Here is a 19730-nt window from a genome sequence, read left to right on the forward strand (position 1 = left end):
AAATCTCACTAAAGCATGATTTGCCTATTGATGCTGCAACTGAAAAAACTCACATGTGGCATTCATTCCAGCAAGTAAGTGGAATATGTGCATGTGAAGAAAGCACATCAGATATCCCAGGATCAGACAAAATATGTGAAAAAGTATGCTAGACAAACTACGTCTTCTGATTTCTGCCTCTGAACAGATACCCAATAGCTGAGACTACCACAGCCCTGACCTAAACAGGCCATTAAAACCATTGAAAACAGTGGACCTGTGCAGTGGACCTTGTTAATCTGAAGACCTAAATTTGGTTCAGGGTACCAAAACTCTGATTTTGTTCCCCAGCCAATATGTACTTAGGAGGAGACCTCTACCTCTAACAAGAGAAGTTATTTTGTATGGCAGCTGCTACCAACCCCTGAGATACCTACTGTTCCATTCACTTTGTTTTCCTTCTTTGGTTGACAGACAGAATTGAACCCTAAATATTACGTTTAAAGTAGGATTTTGCTTTCCTAATTCCCACACAGAAGAAACAGCAAGTATCCTTTTGTAAAAACAAAACCTCATAAACCTTTGTTATCTGAAAGGTATTATAAACATCCAGTTAAAATATACTGACAACCACTCTACCACTTTAATGGAAACCAAGTCTGAGAGCTTCCCTGGGATAAAAATTGTGCCTGTTACAATGGATTACGGAGATGACTGCAACGTACAATTAGGATGAAGCACTGTCTTTGCAGACATTATTTAATAGTTTTAAAATGTCACAGAACGTGAAATTCACAAAAAACCCTCAACCCCACACTGACGCTCTCCAGGAAGAGACCACATCAAAAGTAATGTTCTACTTCTGATTATTACAGATAAGTGTTGATCAGAAGATAAAGTGAAGGAAATAATGGTCTTCAAATATCGTGATTGATTTTACAAAAGTACTCAGTATTTCAGCAAAGTACAATGGAAAACTAACTGCTGGTAAGGTGAAACATAAAAATTTCTTTCAGTGGACTTTCCCTTACAAAGGAACAAACCAGATTTCTGTCACTGAAGCATTTTCTCCTGTCTATGATAAGATTTTATTTCTCCAGAAAAGGTGTATATTTTCCTGAAGTTGTCTTGATTGAAACTTTTTTTTTCTCTTCAAAAACTGTTCCAGATACACTTAACTCAATCCATGTTTAAGAGATGCATTTAGTATGCAAAACTGTTGAAATTACTGTGAGGTAGAACACCTGACTCTCTATGCTAAAATATTTCTGATTAAATTCAATTACAGCCACCAGCAACTTTTCATCACTTCTATGATAAACATCCTCTTGTTTTTTGCCTTGGTCAGTCAAGTCCTTTCCATCCCTTTGCCATTTTTACCAGTTTTCTATTCTCAATATAAATCACAGAATCAATGTTTCAAGCTTTTGAGAGTTGCTGGAAACTTTTCCTGGTTTTAATTGAAAGCCTAACTGAAGCTCCTTTGAGTTTTTTGTAGGATACTTTATTTAAGTATGATTTTTATTTTTTTTTTTTTGCCTCCACAGCACAATGGGAAAACACAACTGTGGATGCTTATCAAGTTTTACACATCTCTGTCAGCAAACTTGACATGTGAGTCGTTGCCAAGCAAGGGGGTAATAAGAGATAAGATCATAATCATTGTGCACTTTACTGATATGCTGTAATCAAATGTGGCAGATTTAGGATGTTCAGGAGGAACTGTGCTAAAATCTCTAAGCAAGCACTAATGGAAAGGTTAATATGATGGTAGTTAGCAGACACCAGCAAAAGCAGTTTGTCACTAGAGCTGAATTTAAACCAGGCACATTCAAAGTCTTTAGCTCAAGGGGGCAATAAAAATATAGAATGGGTAGACTTAATACACTACTTCCTTTCTTTTTATTGTCTAGCTACCAGAGGGTACCAATAATTTCTTATGCTTCATATTTTGGAGGCATCTGTGAAATTCATTCATTTGCTAGTATAAACTCAAAGTGTATTTTTATGCTTAAGAATATAGATTATACAAATGAAAATTGACAGTGATAAAAAGTCTTGATTTCTACAAAGCAGCCACATGAATTTGGGAAACATAAAATGAAATGGGACAGCCCACAGTTTAATATCTGAAACAGTGATGGCATTGATGTACGTGCTGGTGTATGGTTCTAAAGAAATCTAAATTGTAGAACAAAAGCTGTCAGTCTTTCCCTCTTTTTTTATATGCAACCATCCCCACACAGAAGTGGCACATTTTCAAAGTGATGCAGTTTGAATTGCGCGGCTTCTATTATTTATGCAAAAAGGGTGTGGAGCAGTCAAACTCCTATCTATTCTCTCACACTGCAAACAAATCAATTAAGGTGGGTCTTATTCCAGTGAAAAAAAACATGTAAAAGGATTTCTGTGTGTTCAGTTCTGCAATTTAGATTTCAGTAAGATCACTTACTATCTGCAAAATTAGCACAAGCCTTGTCACATTAATTATAGTATTTAAAACCTGCCTATTTGAATTCAGCATTAGAGACCAATAGCTGATGGCTCTCCAGATTAAGCTATCTGAATGTAGCCAATGGGTGGTACCAGTCAAATAAATACCTTGAGAAGATGAAATCAAAAGCTCTGAAAATCACTGTAAAATCAACAGTGTTTACTTCAAGAAAGTAGAGGATCAGACATTTTTAGAGCACAGATGGAAAACACCAACTCGAATATGTTTTGAAACACAAATTCCACACTACCCTTTCTAAAAGAAGCTGTTTGTAGAAGCATGGTTTACATTAATCAGTACCTAACAATTTTATATACAACCTTTCTAAAATTCATTTGCATAATGATAATCCGCATATGGCAGGGTTTAAGTTATTTAAGCGGTGTTATATTTCACTATTTAGTCTTGCTTCACCACTGCTTTAGCAGTGAATCCTTCTGGAGTGTAATGCAGCTAATGAGGTAGCTTTTTAACTGAACAAACTGACAGGTCCCATATCTGCAGAGGCAGCTTGAAACCGTGCCCAACCTCTCGGCTTCCCAAGAGGCTTTTCAAAATTCAATAAATAACATCTGTAGGCGATGTTGGGTGCAGACCTAGCAGAGTGCGTCATAACACTGAGCTGGCAGAACAAAGAAACCATGACGACTGCCAAGTTTCCATGGCAACCGCTGCGAGGCTTGGAGAGTATAATAGCACATCAATCATTGTCCAAAAGAACTTCATTATCAGCAAGAAAAAAACCTTTAGGATCTGTTTAGTGTGCAATTGTGGGTTAACTCACCTCAAAGCCTTGCTCTCTAGCAAAAGTGGCAGCTTCCTGAAATAATAAAAAAAGAACAGTTAATTATAAAGTGCTAGATAATGAAGAAATAACACATTTTGAAACTCATTCAGCCAGTTTTCCTTTTACACGATTATCTCAATATAGCCATATACAGTTGTTCGATTCTGATAGTCGCACCAAAAGCTTCCCCCTCCTTCCCTCAAGCCCAACAACGGTACAATGTCAACACATTTCACAAGTTCAAATAAAGAGGGTACAGTATTTTTTTTCCAAGCGAGGAAAGTTACTTCTGGAGATAGGACTTTGACTAGGAAACCACTGCTTCAAATCCAGACAAACACCCTTCAGACATATTTTTAATTGAAATTGTATCGTATCTCCATTTATGTATGGCACACATGTTTCAAGCCATTTAAAAAAAATCATGTGTCATCTACAGTGTATTAAAAAACCAGGATCACAAAATGTGCTCAAACCCTTGTGGTAGAATCAGATGAACATTTTAAAATACTCTTGATGTCTTAATCACTGCTTTAGGCAATTTAACTATGTTCTTTTCCTGAAAGAACAGAGGAAACATCAGGGTATCAGAATGTCCTCATGTCTTATTTATATTAATTGGAGCAATTAAAATCTGTTTTGAAACAAAAGCAAGGGGATGGAAGACAAGAGCAATGTTTTTCCCTTACTTTCTACCTTAACATTGGAAATATTGCAGAAAACCCTCAAAGTCTCTATGTTTTAACTCGCATTCTTCCAAATTATCTTTGCCAACTGATATTAACTGAGAGATAATCTCGAGCCAAAATGGTGAGCTGATCCAACTAAACAAAAATAACTACCACACCAAACCAGTCCAGTGTCCCTACAAGAGGTTTTAGTGCTGCAGAGGTTTTTAGTGCTGTGGACCTACATTATCTGTCAATTTGGGGGCAATAGAAGAATTTGATGTGGGTACAATTGATTATAACAACAGTAAGTTGAGGTTAATAAAATGTGATAAGCTGAAAAGCACAACTCCTCAGGCTGCTTCACTGCAGAAACATAAGGCTGACCGGGTTAGCCTTAGCTGATGTTGACAGAAAAACTGAATCATGGTCCTGACAATTGGGTGCGGGCAAGGTTAGCCACTTTGACAATTTACTTACAATTGAATCCCTTCTTGTACATCACACAGGCAATGACATTTGCTAGCCTGGCTGTCAAGAAGGAGTGTAGGGTTCAAAGATATCATGCAGTGTTTTCCTAAACCAGCATGTGATTAACAAAGCCTATGCTCATAGGAAAAAAGGAGCCTGCAAGCTTCCACTCTGAAGTGATGCACTTACAATGAACTGCAATACAATCAAGAAAGCCTCAAATGGGACTGTGACAGAGGGAAAAAAAAAAAGAGAAATAAGGTAGTGATAAGGGGGAAGAGAATAAGAAAACTGCCTAAAAATTATTTCTTGTACCCAAATAAGTTCTTTAACCTCAGGTTTTTGGTCATGTAATTGAAATATGAAGTTACACTGATTTGTCCTAAGAGGATTTTTTTTTAAATCCTAATGCAGCAGGACATTAATGTATGTGTTAAAATATTGTCTGGCCAGGAAATGGGACACCAGTACATGAAATAAAAACCATTCCAGTGAAGTGATGCTTTCTTGTGTGTGAAACTTTGAGAGAATTCATCTTCATTTTCTGTACTGGGGCACCCATGCATAGCACATGTGGTTTGAAAGACCTGGCCCTTCCACAAGAAAGGATAAATGATTGCACATTTGTTAAAAAGTATCTCGTCTTCAGATTCTCCTGTTAGAGCGTCATCTTTTAGCCTGGTCTGCTGCCTGGCTACATGAATAATGGCAGCTAGCATACAATCATAGATTTTCCTGCAGTTGACCTTTAATCTCAGGGTGTCTGAACACGCCAAAGAACAACAGCAATCTTAATTTTCTTCTCTCCCATCGACTGAACCTCAGAACAACTCCTGAGCAGCTTATTTCAGTCAGGACTGCGCCCACGGCCCCCTAAAAATCAGCCTCTCTCAGAATGAGATCCCTTTAAGAAGTAAGGCCCCTCCAATAAAAAAAGCTAATAAAGCTCAAAACACACATTTGGATTCTACAGTTTGGTGTTTGCAAAATGCTGAGAAATGTGAGGCAGCCTCTGAATGCCAGGGACAGTTCAAAGTAAATTAACCAGATAAAAGCGATGAGAACCTTTTAGTATCTATTCACAATAACAGTGAGAACAGGAAACAAGCAGAACCCATCTGTGCAGCCCTAGGGCACCTCATACTGAGCTCCACGTCTCTAATAAAGTAGTCAGGTTAAAATCTAAGTGGCTGTAACATGTGGAGACTGCTCGGGTTACAGCGGCCAGCCGGGGCGTTCCCTGATGCAGGTGATAATCAGTATGATAATCACTATATTTACAGGCTTTCCATTTTATATCTGACATTGAAAATCACGAAGAAGGAGGGATTAAGGAAATAAACAACCTACACAGAAGCTTTACTGCTCCCCAGAGAATGCAGCATTTTCATTCATGTGTGACATGCGACAACAGCAAAGCAAAACAGCGACAGAACAGAATTTTCTTAGGAGGCTTCATTTCACATCAGGAGTTCTTTCAGTTTTGATAAACTTTAAACATTATTCATTCATTACTCCAACTCAGCATTTTCAGAGCTATTTTCTGTTATTGTCTACAACTGAACATCTCATTTCATAAAACCCTCTCCCTATCTTTTCACTCTTTCATACTAAATATATTAAAACCTCACACTCCTTTTTCTATATAATCTTTTTACTAACCATGACAGCAAATTTATTGTTGCACCACCTAAAGTAGAAATGGGATTTGGCTTTAGTTGTGAAATGTCATTTGACTCATGTCATTTGGGGCGAAAAAAATACTAAGTACAGTCATGCTGAAAGAACCTGTGTGCAATGTTACTTAATGGGAGTAACACAATGTCACCAAAGTTAACACACACCCTCTCTTTGCGTAATAGCGAGCAGTTTACACAGGAAAGCGAGACAAATTAAAGAGATAACAATAAAAAAGACAACTTCCGTTAGTGCTGGCCTTGTTGTTATGTTGAATTTGCTTCCTAGCTGAAAACTATTTCCATTCTTGCAAGTATTTTATTACTGTGAGAGTCCCAGCATTTAGTAAAAGGAGCTGTTTATAATCTACACACAGGCTAATTTTAACAGGACTTGTTAAAATTCTGAGCCCTTTTATCACCAGCAATACAAACTATTTGTTTATAAGTAAACAGAAACATACCCTCCAAACACAGAATCCATCAGCATCTGCATTCCTAGGAGTATTTGTTAGCCCCCTGTGCTAAGAGACTTTTATGATTATAGAGTTAAGATGGCTCAACTTCAATAATCTCATGTTTGGTTTGCCATGAGACACAGAAGACATGCTATATATTAAAATTCTTGACACGTCCAAAATTTGTTTTGTTGGTACCAAGGTTTTACGATTACTTGATCAAATTAAAGCCAAAATGGTAACAAATGCATGTTGGGTGAAAATTAATTCATGTAGGCCAACATAAAACTCATGCAGTTGCATTGAAGAGCATTTAAAACCACGTATTGCCAAAATTAGCTGACAAAGGATGTTTCAAAAGCACCACCAACATTGTTAACTACAATATGCATTTTAACCTTTATATGGAAAAAAAGGAGCACTGTAAACTAAATTTGCATTTCATTGCCGAAATCAACATTATCTCATAAAGAAATGATAAAACAGCAGGACAGCAATGATTCCCTTGTACACTGAATGCATTTCCCATAATTACAAATGAAAGCAAATGCAGGGGACACTGAAGCTAATCCCTCCCTTGTCATCCTTCTTGGTAGAGAAAACATTTCACAGAATAACCTCAACTCACATATTACAGTACTACCCCCTGGATTTGATTTACTGTTTTTAATTTAATTGGGAGATTACTGACAGGTTTTGAGGATGTTCCTACTGCATTAACTGTAAACTTCCTGACTTACCCAAAATATACCCTATTCAGGAATATCATCCTCTTTCTCTGCATAATAAATCTGTGACTCAGTGGGTTCAGACCAGCCCATGAATCAACGTAGTCTCGAGCTGGCACACACACATACAGCATGTGTAACTACAGAGGAAGATCCTTGCAGTACAGTGCAGAGCAGAGTGTAGAACAACAAAAAAAAATAGAAAAGCAAACTTGAGTGCACTCACTCAATGAGAAATAGTAAATGACTATGAGGACCACAGACTTCATGTCTGCATTTGATGGGACCATTCCTACTGGTACCAACCATGTTTGATTAGAATTTGAATAGTGCTTCCAACACTGTACCTTACAAATCTTTCTAAACTGCTGAAGTCTTCTGTAAATAAATCTTAAACATTTCCTTCCTTTTCTACATTTCAGAAGTATGGATTGTTAGTTTTCCTCCATTTACATTGTTTCCTTGAACACAATTAAGGCCATGACAATCTCCCTCAGATAACTCCCTTTTTCTTCAGTATAATCATTACTACTATCCATCCCACTCATAAGTTCAGCTCCAATCCTGATATAACTTTGTGCTCTTTACATCCTCCCTTGCTTTTCTACAGATTGTGTTGTTTGTGGCAACAAAGTTAGTTTCACAAATCTTTAACACTATACCCATGTTATCTAAATGGGTGACAACTGAAATAAACATATGGGAATATAGAGGTAGGTGCTGAAGATTTATATTTCTGAAACAATTTTTTTCATTATTTCCTAAAGGACAGTAGACTTGTACAACAAAAACCAAAACCAAACAAATCCCCCCAAAATAATGTATTATTTGTCTCATTGCACTATAGAGACATGAAAGTCTTTTCCTTCATTATAATTAATAACACTCATAGTTTATCTTTCCTTAAGCAGGCACATTTGTCTCTTGTATCTCTTCATCCCTTCTATCATCTTTCCCTGTCCCTAACGAGGAGCTTTCTCACAAAATTCTGTGCTTTCAGAGCTACACCCTTGTTTGATATACTTTGTAGGTACTGGGAATCTCAGATTTCAACAGTATCTGTTGTGCCCAGTAATTTAGAAGATGGGTCAAAAAAAGACATCTTTTGTTAAAATTTCCCTCCTTTTCTGTTGGAAGATAAGTCATGAAGAATGAATTTTCAATATCACCATGTGCCCTTCTTTTGGTACTTCCTTCATAAAACATTGGTCACAGTGCAGGAGCTAAGCTAGTTTTTAAGGGGACTTGAGTTGTGCCAGTCCATGTTTTCCACTCTTCCAGTTTCAGGCCAGTTTATGGTAAATACAACCCTGGAAACAGGTCTTAAGGCACACACAGGACAATGGATTTTCAATTGCTGCCTTTGAATTATAACAAAGATGTCATAAATATACCCACTAACTTCATGATGCAGTTGGTGAGGTGCTCTTTTATCAAATCCAGGTATTTAAGGAAACCTGTAAATGTGCAACAGTATGATCCATCTTTATACCACTCTTTTCTGTATATGCTACACAAAGCCAAACTAAGTTATATCTGATTTTATTACCTGTCCCAATTTTAAGAAAATAATACATGCATAGATACACACACGCATAGGTATCATAGTAAATCCACAGTTCTTAATGTGATGAATTAGCAGTATACAAGTACTTTCATGAGATGCAAAGAGGAGTGATATCAAAGCCGTGGTAATGATGATCCTGACCTACCTCGGGAATCAGAGGCAGATTCTGCTGAAGACCCTCTGATGATCAGTTGAAAATATGACTTCAACAAATGACCACTATTATTTAAAATGAACGGATGGAAAGTCTACAGGACACAGTTCCAGCTGGATCACTAACCTTTAGTGCCAACAGCACATTTATTGTGGTTAGTGGTAAGATACATATGTTCCTCTTCATTCAGCGCTAAATAGTTATCAGCAGTTACTCAAAATCCCATCCAGCCTTTCATGTCATTGCAGTCTGATTTAGGCATTACCTTAAGGTCAACTATTACTACATTTCACTGTGTAAAGGCAATACAAGCTCATACGCCTTTATTAAAAAATGGCCATTTATAAAGGCATTAAGGGCTCAAGAGGCAAATGTCATTTTATGCTTTTTCTTTTTTCTTTTCCCCAAAGACAGTTGCTTTAATATGGGTCATAAAGAGTTTGAGAAACAGAAGACAAAAGAACCACACAGCCTATTTTCTGAAACAAATGGTGAAATTCTGCTACAACTGAGCAAGTTTGTGCTATACTTGGGGATGTGGCACGTGGATGTAATACTTCAATATAATTGTTGTTTGACAAGCACAAAGGACTAATCCTTGATTCAGTCAGTAGTGCACACCTTTCACATTCCAGAGAAGATCAACAGAAGTGGTCACAGAACGGACAGACTCCGCACACAGCTTGAGAATCAACACTGAGAATCAGCAAGTATCTACCCCTCACTGGTTGTTACTGAAGAAAGCACAGCTGGCATCAACTGGATGGGTAGATTACCATAAAGGAACACTAAGGGGATTTTTACCCCTCTTTCTTTTTACCGTAAGCAGTGCCAGACTCCAAAACTGCTTTTCTTTATAAAGGACAGATAGTAAGAATTCATATCATATCCTAAAATATTATTTCAGCTTGCTCCAGCAATACTAAAGACATCGGTAAATATATGTACACTGCCTTCACCCAGAAGGTGAAAATATAAAATAATAATAATCGGTTCAAGTGAATAATCAGAACAAATATAAATACCATATGGGGTTAAATTGTAATGTTCAGAGGGATTCTGGCACAGTACCAGAGGGTTTTGTCTGAAAAAGCCTAGTGTGAAAAGAATTGAAAAAGAAACGTATTTCCTGTCCTGCTTGGGTTCACCCCGGAGTGTCTGTATCATGTACAATTCATTAATATTCAAGCTATTTATTCTCCTATTCAGGTTAGCACCAGAACTATAGTTCCTGCTAGAATCTTCTCTGGTAAGAATCACCCTGAGTCAGAGCTTAATGCCATTACAGGTTCTGCAACAGCTGCAGCAGGAATATGCCTCTGAGCCATTTTGAAATTTTATGATGGATAAAGTGCTATTACTTGTATCTACCTTACATCCTTACCTAAAGAACTGAACACTCTGCATGTGTGTCTCTCCTCACATATTATAAGCATCAAATGAGTGAACAATACTTACACCATTTCTCCATACAAATATGTCTGTCTCTACCCTAAAAATAAATGCATCATGATCAGAAGAGAGGGAGAAGGAAAAAAAAATCCACTCTTTCCTTAAATATCATTGAATCAGGAGAACATAATAAAAATGAAAACAAATATCTTAAAACTAATAGCTAGAAGATAAGAGTTTTATATGCATATAAAAATAAAAGATGTGGTGGTCTTTTGAAGTCTTTAGTACTGTTCATTGGATGCCCCCAGTGCTAACTTTCTGGCTGGAGGGTGACAAATGGAAATAAAAGATTGCATCATTTTCAACAAGGCCTTCTATGATTGCAACCACTCAAACTAGTCTGAAATCAGACAAGATATTCTCATCTAGCAATTTCAGATGAAGAGAATAATCAGATTCTGTGCTAAAAGTGCTGGGATCCAGCAGGACTTGTCTCTAGCCCAGCTAAAGGGGTAACACATTTTTAGCAGTGAAACTGAGTTGTTTTGTACACTTTGTTTAGTGTGATGTCATGTACAGCCATTTAGAATTATAACTAAGGCTCTGGTATTGGGAACCCTGTAAAAAGCAACCATCATTTAACACTCTTCTTGTGCTGGGCTGGCTCTACTTGTTAACTCTAGGAAGAAAATAAAGTTGCTCACTGCAACCTCTAGCGATAACACTAACTTTCAACTGATCTTCAAAATACATATTTTACCCTTTCAATGAATTCTGAAGCCAGCTGACTTTAAGATTCTTACTGGAGTTTCTTGTGCTGTTTAATGCTAATTCAATGATGCATTTATCTGCGTTCAAAATATGAATACACAAGATAAATTTTTTTTCCTGAAATTTTCTGTAGCTACTTTTTGGAAGGAAAAACCTAGTTCTCAGTCTGTACTAGTAGTGCTCTCTCACAGCATGGTCATTTCATGGAAAAACAAAATTTCAGTCTGACCCCAGTTAGATCACTGTGGTCCTGACTGTAGAATATGAGCTCTAATTCCAGATGTGACTAAGGCACTGTTTATCATGTTGTACAAGTTGCTAATGTCTTGCATCAATTTTTTAAAAATCCATAAAAGTTAGAATTTAACTGCTTCTGACAATTAAGTGTTTAAGGATGAGTGTTTTTTTGGTAAGTTTGTACTTTTTCTACAAGAAGCCACCTTGCACCTGAGACCAGCAAAAGAGATTGCAAGAATAGTCAAATAATGGAATTAGAGGTATATGATTCCAACATATTTTAGTGGTATTACAAAAGCCACAGGGTGGCTGAGTTTGGAAGGGGCCTCTGAACATCATGTAGTCCAACCCAACTCCTCAAGCAGGGTCAGCTAAAGCAGGATGCTCAGGAGCACTGGATTTTGAATATCTCCAAGGATCTCCACACCCTTCCTGGAAAATCTGTTCCAGCATTCAACCACCATTGCAGTACAGTTTTTTCCTTATGCTTAAGTGGAATTTCCTGTAGTTGAATTCGTGCCTGTTGCCTCCTGTCCTGTCACTGGACACCACTGTGAAGAGCCTGCCTTCATCCTATTTACTGCCTCTCATTAGTATGCATTGATAAGATCTCCCCAAGCCTCCTCTTCTTGAGGGTCTCAGTCTCCTCTCCTCAAACAACAGACACTCCAAACCCTCAATCATCTTTGTGGCCCTTTGGTGGTATCACTCCAGTAAGTCTATGTCCTTCTTTCTCATGCTGGGGGCCCAGAACTGGACCCAACACTGCAGATGCATCTCACCAGGGGAAGGATCACTGCCCCCCACCTGCTGGCAGTGCTCTTCCTCAATGCAGCCCAGGATGCTGTGGTCTTTCTTCTTCACTGTGAGGCACATTGCTGGCTCAAATCCATTTTTTTTCCACTGGGATTCTGAGGTCCCCTTTCGCCAAGATGCTTTCCACCCAACTGGTTCCCAGCCTGTCCCGGGACCAACATTCCTCCCCAGATAAGAGGACGTTCCATTTTCACTTGCTGCACTTCATGAGATTCCCATCACCACATTTCTCCATGCTGTCAAGGTCTTTGGAATTTTGATATTATCCTTTGCGTTGAGATAGTAGCTACTGACTGCAAGCACAGGATAAAATCCATGCTGGGGCTAGGTAGACAGGGAGACTTTATCAAAGACTGACTGATACACACAGAAAAGTCAGGATGGAAAAGAAATAGCTAAAGAAACAAAGCAACTAACCACAGCCATGGAGCAGGTGAGGACAGTCATGAATCAGGCCAAGCTGCACTGACAAATAAGCAGTATGTCTCAGAGACTTGGAAAAACCCTCCCTCCAGCTTCTGCGGGCCAAAGGACTGCTCACATCAGTACAGAACACCAAAGAGGAAGGAAACATGGAAGTCCATTAATGGGTTCACGTGGGTTAGAATATGCTTGGCAGCAGACATTCAAATTATCCATAACCAATTGCTTCATGCATTCAAATCACTCTCATTTCATTATAATTGCTTTCTCCTTTAAAATCTGGCTTAGATAAAAAGATCATGACTATTCTATTGGTTGGGTTTGTTACTATGCTTTCAAATATAATTTTTTTAAGAAGTGGGATACAGAATTTCTATGACAGAAATGAAACTATAAGCATTCTCAGCACTCCTTTTTACTTTTAAAACACCATGCTTGCAACAACAACAACAAAAAATTATAAAATGTAAGATGTAAAAAAAAAAGTATGAATATGCATTAATTCCTATAGAAAAAAAATTGAAATTATATCATGTAATTATGGTAAATTAAATTCCTGCATCAAAGATCAGTAATCTTTCACCTAATACATAACAGCATGATTATGACAACAACTTATTTGTTGAAAGTGCACAGTTCAGCAGTACATTATTACATGGATAACTACACAAACCCCTTTCTTTCAATGTGATCATCTGCTCTAAGATGCACCGGATATGTAGCAGTAATACTGCTAAGATGAATTCATAGTGGATTTGTCTGTCAGGCATTCGCCTTCCCTGTTAAATCAACCTTATGTACACACACATACAGGATTTTCACAAATGCATATACAGATCATGACAAAACAAATATGATCTCCCTCTCTGAAACCTTCTGTGTTTCAGTTTTCTGTATGCCCCCATTCTCCAAACCCTTCCAGGTTAAATCAGTGGTTTTTACAAGCACTTCTATTAATAGATCTCTAACTAGGGAAAACAAAAAGGTGCCGAAAATGGAATCACAGCCACCAAAATACCACAACTTATCAGCACTTCCACGTTTTCTGAGTACCTGAAGGTTATAAAGACCTACAGCTCTAGTTTGAGATATACTGGTTACATCACCATTCATGTCAAATAGTACTGATGGATCCTTTTGTTACTATGAAGTTATTTTGCCTTGTTAATATAATTGCAATGACTTATCTATTCTCTCTTAAAAATATCATAGTCACTAGTTACAAAATATTAAAGTATAAATAGCTTTTTCTTTCAGTATAATGACTGAGGTTGCTGTACAATTTGCTATGTACTATTTTAGTTCAGTTCATAGCTCACAGAGATAACTTCTAAAGCCAAGCTGAAAAGTAAAATTTGGACTCAGTCCACACAGAAAGAAATGAAAGATTTGGTCAACATTTGAATGAAAGAAAATTCTGAGTTTCAAGCATGCTTTTTTTAGAAGAGCTGTTCTCTAAATCTCTGCTAAGCAAGGACACTCTCCTAGTGGCACCAGTTGCATATTCCAAAGGATTATAAAAATCTATCATAGTTTTCAAGCAATAATGTTTAAAAAACTTGGTACGTAAGCATACAAAAAAATTGCCATCTCTGATTCCACCATATGTACATTCTCCACATACTCCCAGGCTCAAAGAACATTTTATTAATTCTCAGCTATACTTCAGAACAGTTACCATTTAACCTCTACTTCTGTGTCTTTAAAATGCTACATTTATTTTAGGATTTGTCTCACAACTATCTTTTAATTACTGAGATAACAGATTGACATTATATTTTAATATACATTTACATATTTGTTAACCATTACTATATGTTTAGTATATGTTAGCACATTGCAAACGAATCTGAAACCACACCTGATATATTTCTTATTTTATTACATGACAAATGTAATAAAATTATTCTGAAGCTGAAATTAGTAGTCATAGTAATAGTAATTCAGTTTTGGACAGGTTATTTTTAGCTAAGTACTTGCTCAAGCCCTTCACTGCAGATTTCTCACACCTCCTAAGTGTTCAGAAGTATAAATAATCTTTTTTTTTCCTCTGCCTGTAGTATTACATTTGTGTTTAAATATAACAGAAGTTATTTCAATCTATTTAGTTTGCCTCACACTTTCCAACACAAAGAATTCCTGTGATTTCTTCCAAGATGCTGTGTCTCTTTCATTTTATGCAAAATTTGAAAAGAGCTGTGGGGTCAAAGCAGTGCTGTTCTTTTGTTCAGATTGCACTCCAATTCGGGCTCTTGAAAATTTACTTCCTTCTCTTATATTAGTAATAATTTTTTTGGCCAAATACCAGATAACAAATGAATGGGAACATTCTAAAACAGTAGTGCTATGCTTTCAGAGCAAAAGTAGTGGCAATAACAGCACACCAGATGCTGCATTGGAAGTTTTATTTTAAAAGACAGCTATTTAGGGATTTAGGGAAATGAAGAAAGAATAGCCTGTGACCTCTGAAAAGTGGCATAAATTTGTCGAATCTCCTTGGTTTGAAGTTTATTTTTTTTTTCTAAAAGAGCTATGAGGAATGTGGTGCTCATATAATATAGTAAAATCTAATTATGTTATAGACAAGCCAGAACAGATATTCGGCACTAGCAGACATTCCTAATTCCTTATCTCTTGTCAGGTTTTTATATCATGCATGTTCCTCTTTCACTCAGGTTAATCAACTCTTCTGAATTATGCTTCAAAAAGTCACATATGACATCTACCATGCCATGGTTTGAGAAGCACCATGTTCTAAGAGGCGTTTTGATCTTAGGTTTAGACCATGAAAATGAACAGTTTATTTGGAGCCTGGTTGGCTTACATGGCAAGTGGTGAACAGTTTGCAGAGGATACTGTGCTAAAAGTGTCACTTTTAAAAATAATATTGAAGCAATTTTTTACAAACATGGCACTTGTCCAAAGCACATATGGAACATAAATATAACCATAAAATTTTATGCACCAGATTTGACCAAGGCCTTGAGTGTTAATTTATATTTTCTCCATTTTGCTGGAAGACTAGCTGCATTTGATAAAGCTACTTCATAAGGACTCTGTTCTACTAACATTTACACATCACACATCTGGACTTGGAAAAGGATTCTGAGTAAAAGAGCCAACTAATGTAGATCTTGTTTACGTTATGTGCAATTACTCTTGTGTCATGAATCTCCCTGGGATATCAGAATGTGCTGAAGACACCCAAACAATATTTACTTCAAATAAAAGTGCAAAAGCCTGAGTGTTTCTGTCCCTATCAATGAGCTTGGTACACATGATCATGTATAAAAATTAATGATATTTGTAGTTGCAATGATATTGCATTTCATTTTTATTAATTATTTGAATGTAATTAGAGTTGCCCTTAGCATCTGAAGATCTCTGTTTGGATTGTTTTTCTCTCACAACTCGCTCACTGCAGCCAAGGGAACTAAGTGATGGCAGTTGCAACACTCAATTCAGTTACATAAACACATCTTCCTTGCCAGATTCCCCTGCGGTGTTCCCATTTCATGAAGTCTGTCTCCAGCATTTAGTAATGTACTGTACCAGCAAGTTTCTTTTCATGTCACAAAAAATTAGGTCCTCTGCTTCTGGCAGCAGAGCAGCATGTGTGTGAGCATCACACACATGGAATCCACCCCACACCGGGTGGCTGCACCAGCAAGAGAACAGAGAAGAAATACAATACTCGAGTAGCTACACAACAAGAACTGGATGTCAGATTTTAGCAGGAGAAAGACAGCCCTCATGCAGAAATTGAAGCAGATTTATTCCTAAGGCTGTTGCAGCGCCAATAAATGTGAATGCACATTACACCTTTAACCATACACAAGATGCATGTGCTTCCTTCTGTACTGAGTGTATTTGTCAGTAATGATAAATAACACTCCTGCCAGACTATCCCTGTAGGTGTAAACCGAGTTACACTTTTTAACATCACAGCTGGAACAAACATACCTTTGACTATGAAAGCAGTATGTGGTAAAAGAGGTGAGACATAGACAGAGGGACTTAATCTATCACACAGCCCATCAGCTGCAGGGACAAGGGGTTTTCTGGACAAAGTTCCCCACCACAGCTGCCCACCAGTATGAGGCTGGGTGGTCATACACCATTGACTTGCTGGGACTTACCCTCCCCATGGACAGGTCACTGCTGAAGGCTATCTGGTAAATTATATAGGGACTAGTGGCTGTATGTCTGTGCAAGGGTCAGAGACCTTACAAGTCTTTGGGCATGTTTATAGAAGGCGGTGGAGCATCACAGAGGTCTCAGAGCTACCTGAGCCACCAGCCTGCGATGGTAATTCACGCAGGATCACACAGCTTAAGGTACTCTTGAAGCACCAGCAAACTGTATCATCTAGTTTTGCAGGTTGCCTGTCCTGGGTCAGTTCAAATGTCTTTTGTTGAAGAGTACACCTATGCACTTAGAGGATTATTTGTAAATTCCACTTACTTCCTAGATAAACATAAAAATACCGTGGGTTTTTTTCTCTGAGAAAGAAATAGAGGAGAACAGAAAGAATCCAAATAAAAATCGAAGTAGCTAGAATTGCTTATTAATGGTTAAGAACTATAACACAATGAAAGAGGCTTTTTAAAAAAAAAAAATTTACACACTTTTTAGTCAACACTGAAGCTGTGTAAAAAAGTGTCTTTCTTTCTAATTTAAGACTTCATTTTCCTCTGGGGGTCTCTGATCACACTGAAAGAGTCTAAACAGCAGCACTGCTAAATAGAGCTGGAATCTGAACCACTGGGTGTCCACCTCCAGTTCAAGGACTTAAGCAGGTTGGATCAAACTTCCCAGTTAAAGTAGTTTTCTAGCTCTTCACTACAACCCCTACAGATAAATGTAATACCTAACAGCACCATGTCCACTTTCCTACCCAGCAAAGTGAGATTCCTTCTTTGTGGGAAGAATTCTGACACTACACGATGCAAGGAAGACAAGATCAACCATTGCATAAATGTAGATCAATTTTACTTTTGCATCTTCCCATGGAATTGCTAATGGCTGGCTCCAAGTGTTGACATGTTTGTTCAATAACTCATGTGCCCTGTTCCTCTTTAGTTAAACACATTTTCAAAGCAAGTTAAACAGGAACAAACCACTCCCATTCCAGCATAAGATTGTCCACAAATGGACACAATACAAATCTGAGTTAAAGCTGTTGTGCTTAAAATAATGTGCTATCTCAGTTCAGATTAATTTTTCTGTATAGACAAGTCTTTATTAAAGGAGAATGACTGAAATGGTGGATTAAGTCTGCAGTCCTACAAACTGCTTTTCTTCAAATATCCGTATTCACAATTATCATATGTACATGTTATTATATGTTAGCTCACATCTCACAAATGAGAAAACATAACTCAACTATAAGAAGAAGCAGTCTAGATCTGTGATAAAAGACTTTTCACCTTCACTTGCCCACAGTCACAAGTCATATTGAGGTAACTCACCACTGTGCTTAATGATGATTTTGAAAATCTAGTACTTGGCTTCTCAATTCTACTGGTGTTAATGAGCTGCACACCAAAGTATACAAGTTACTACCTAAATGCTTCATAAATTTGCTATTTCTAAAGTCAAAGAAGCAGCAGGTGAAAATCACACCACTTTCTGTGATGCTAAAAATGTTTTTACCTAACACTAAAAACCTGTGATTAGCCAAAAGATAGCTTTGTTTATGAGTTCACACTTAGAGAAAATGTCTTCCTGAATACCCCACATTATTTTCTTGAAATATTGCAGGTAAGTACCAATATTTCACAGGAGCCTAGAGGTTAAGTATATACTAGTGAAGGCTCTGCTGCTAGAAGCCACTGAGGCTTTCCTTCAGCTTGGTAGCCAAGGATTTACAATATTAGAGATGCTAACATTTGCAACATAAAGCCTTCTGTAAATCAGTGTGTAACTGTTTGTTTAGAAAAGTGTGTGATACTCTCAACTTCTACTTTCAGTACTTGTGCAGAAAATAATCACGGTTCAGGTGGCATTTGGGTATTTTGTATTTCAGAACCAGCAAAGCAATCTGGTGACATGGTCATTGCTATGGTAACTACACTTTTGTAGTGAACATTGAAGTAAATAGGTACATAAAACATGTATAAGTTGTCACTATGTAAGTTACTGTTGCCCTGGGGCTGCAATAATTTCCTTCCTTTAAAATCGTTAAATCTAGCCATAAATACTTGGTATCTCTCAATGCCTTATTATTTCAATAAGATGACAAGGCTCCTCTTACATAATATAGTGCAAACACACAAGCACATCAATTTATCAAAATAGGAACTTTTTGAAGAAGTAATTTACTGGCCTGTAAGTAGCAAACTATGAACAGGCTTCTGGCCTGGATAAAGAAAATCACTCCCAGGTTTGCACTCAGGCAAGGCTGAGCTGCTGTGGAAGGTCTGAAATGCTAAGAAATCTCTCCACCTCTGGGAAATACAGAGCCAATTTCAGGAAGAGACCTCCAATGGATGTTCTCAAGTCTTCCCTTTATTCTTTGTCTCCTCTTCTCCTCAAATAATCCACCAATGGCTGAGATGTGCAATTAAAAAAGAACTCCTTCAGCAAATAGCAGTTATGGGCAGAAAAAGGTTTTGGTCTCCTTTCATGCTCTGCTCTCCAGCATAAAGAATGTTTGGCCTAAGGAGGCCCTCCTTTTGTCCCAGCAGAGCAATATAACACCACTGTTACATCTTTCATACACAAACTCGTTTTGGACCAGTGAAATGCAAGCTTAACATGAAGCTTAACACAGGCTTCTCACACATAGTGACAATGAACTGATACTCAGAGAAGAGAAGCACAGTTGTCTTCCAGTTTAGACCAGGACTGTAATCCTGCTGAGCAGAGAACCAAAGGGACCAGTCTACCCATGGCACAGAATGAAGGCAGCACTGATGGGTCAAGTGGATCCCTTGGGATCATTTCCTTGGGTTAGATTATGTATATGGCCTGGAAGTTCTACGTTTCTGAAACAAAGGGGATAGTGTTTTATGACAGCTGCATTATAGCATCATATCATATGGATTAGGATGGCCATGGAGACTGGAAAGCCTGCACAGTTATCAATGATGAGGGAGGTACAG

At 37.6% G+C, this 19730-nt stretch overlaps 1 protein-coding gene across 2 annotated transcripts in view; it reads right to left on the reverse strand.

The window, feature by feature from the left end:
- Positions 1-19730, reverse strand: part of ADK (adenosine kinase) — a 277174-nt gene that overhangs the window by 44798 nt on the left and 212646 nt on the right. For both annotated transcript variants that reach the window (XM_064663829.1, XM_064663830.1), the window contains exon 8: positions 3258-3293. In XM_064663829.1, coding sequence (XP_064519899.1) covers positions 3258-3293 — 36 coding nt within the window. The remainder of the gene's footprint in view (positions 1-3257; positions 3294-19730) is intronic.

The sequence above is a fragment of the Pseudopipra pipra genome, chromosome 8 (assembly GCF_036250125.1).
Source record: "Pseudopipra pipra isolate bDixPip1 chromosome 8, bDixPip1.hap1, whole genome shotgun sequence".
NCBI classification, from domain to species: domain Eukaryota; kingdom Metazoa; phylum Chordata; class Aves; order Passeriformes; family Pipridae; genus Pseudopipra; species Pseudopipra pipra.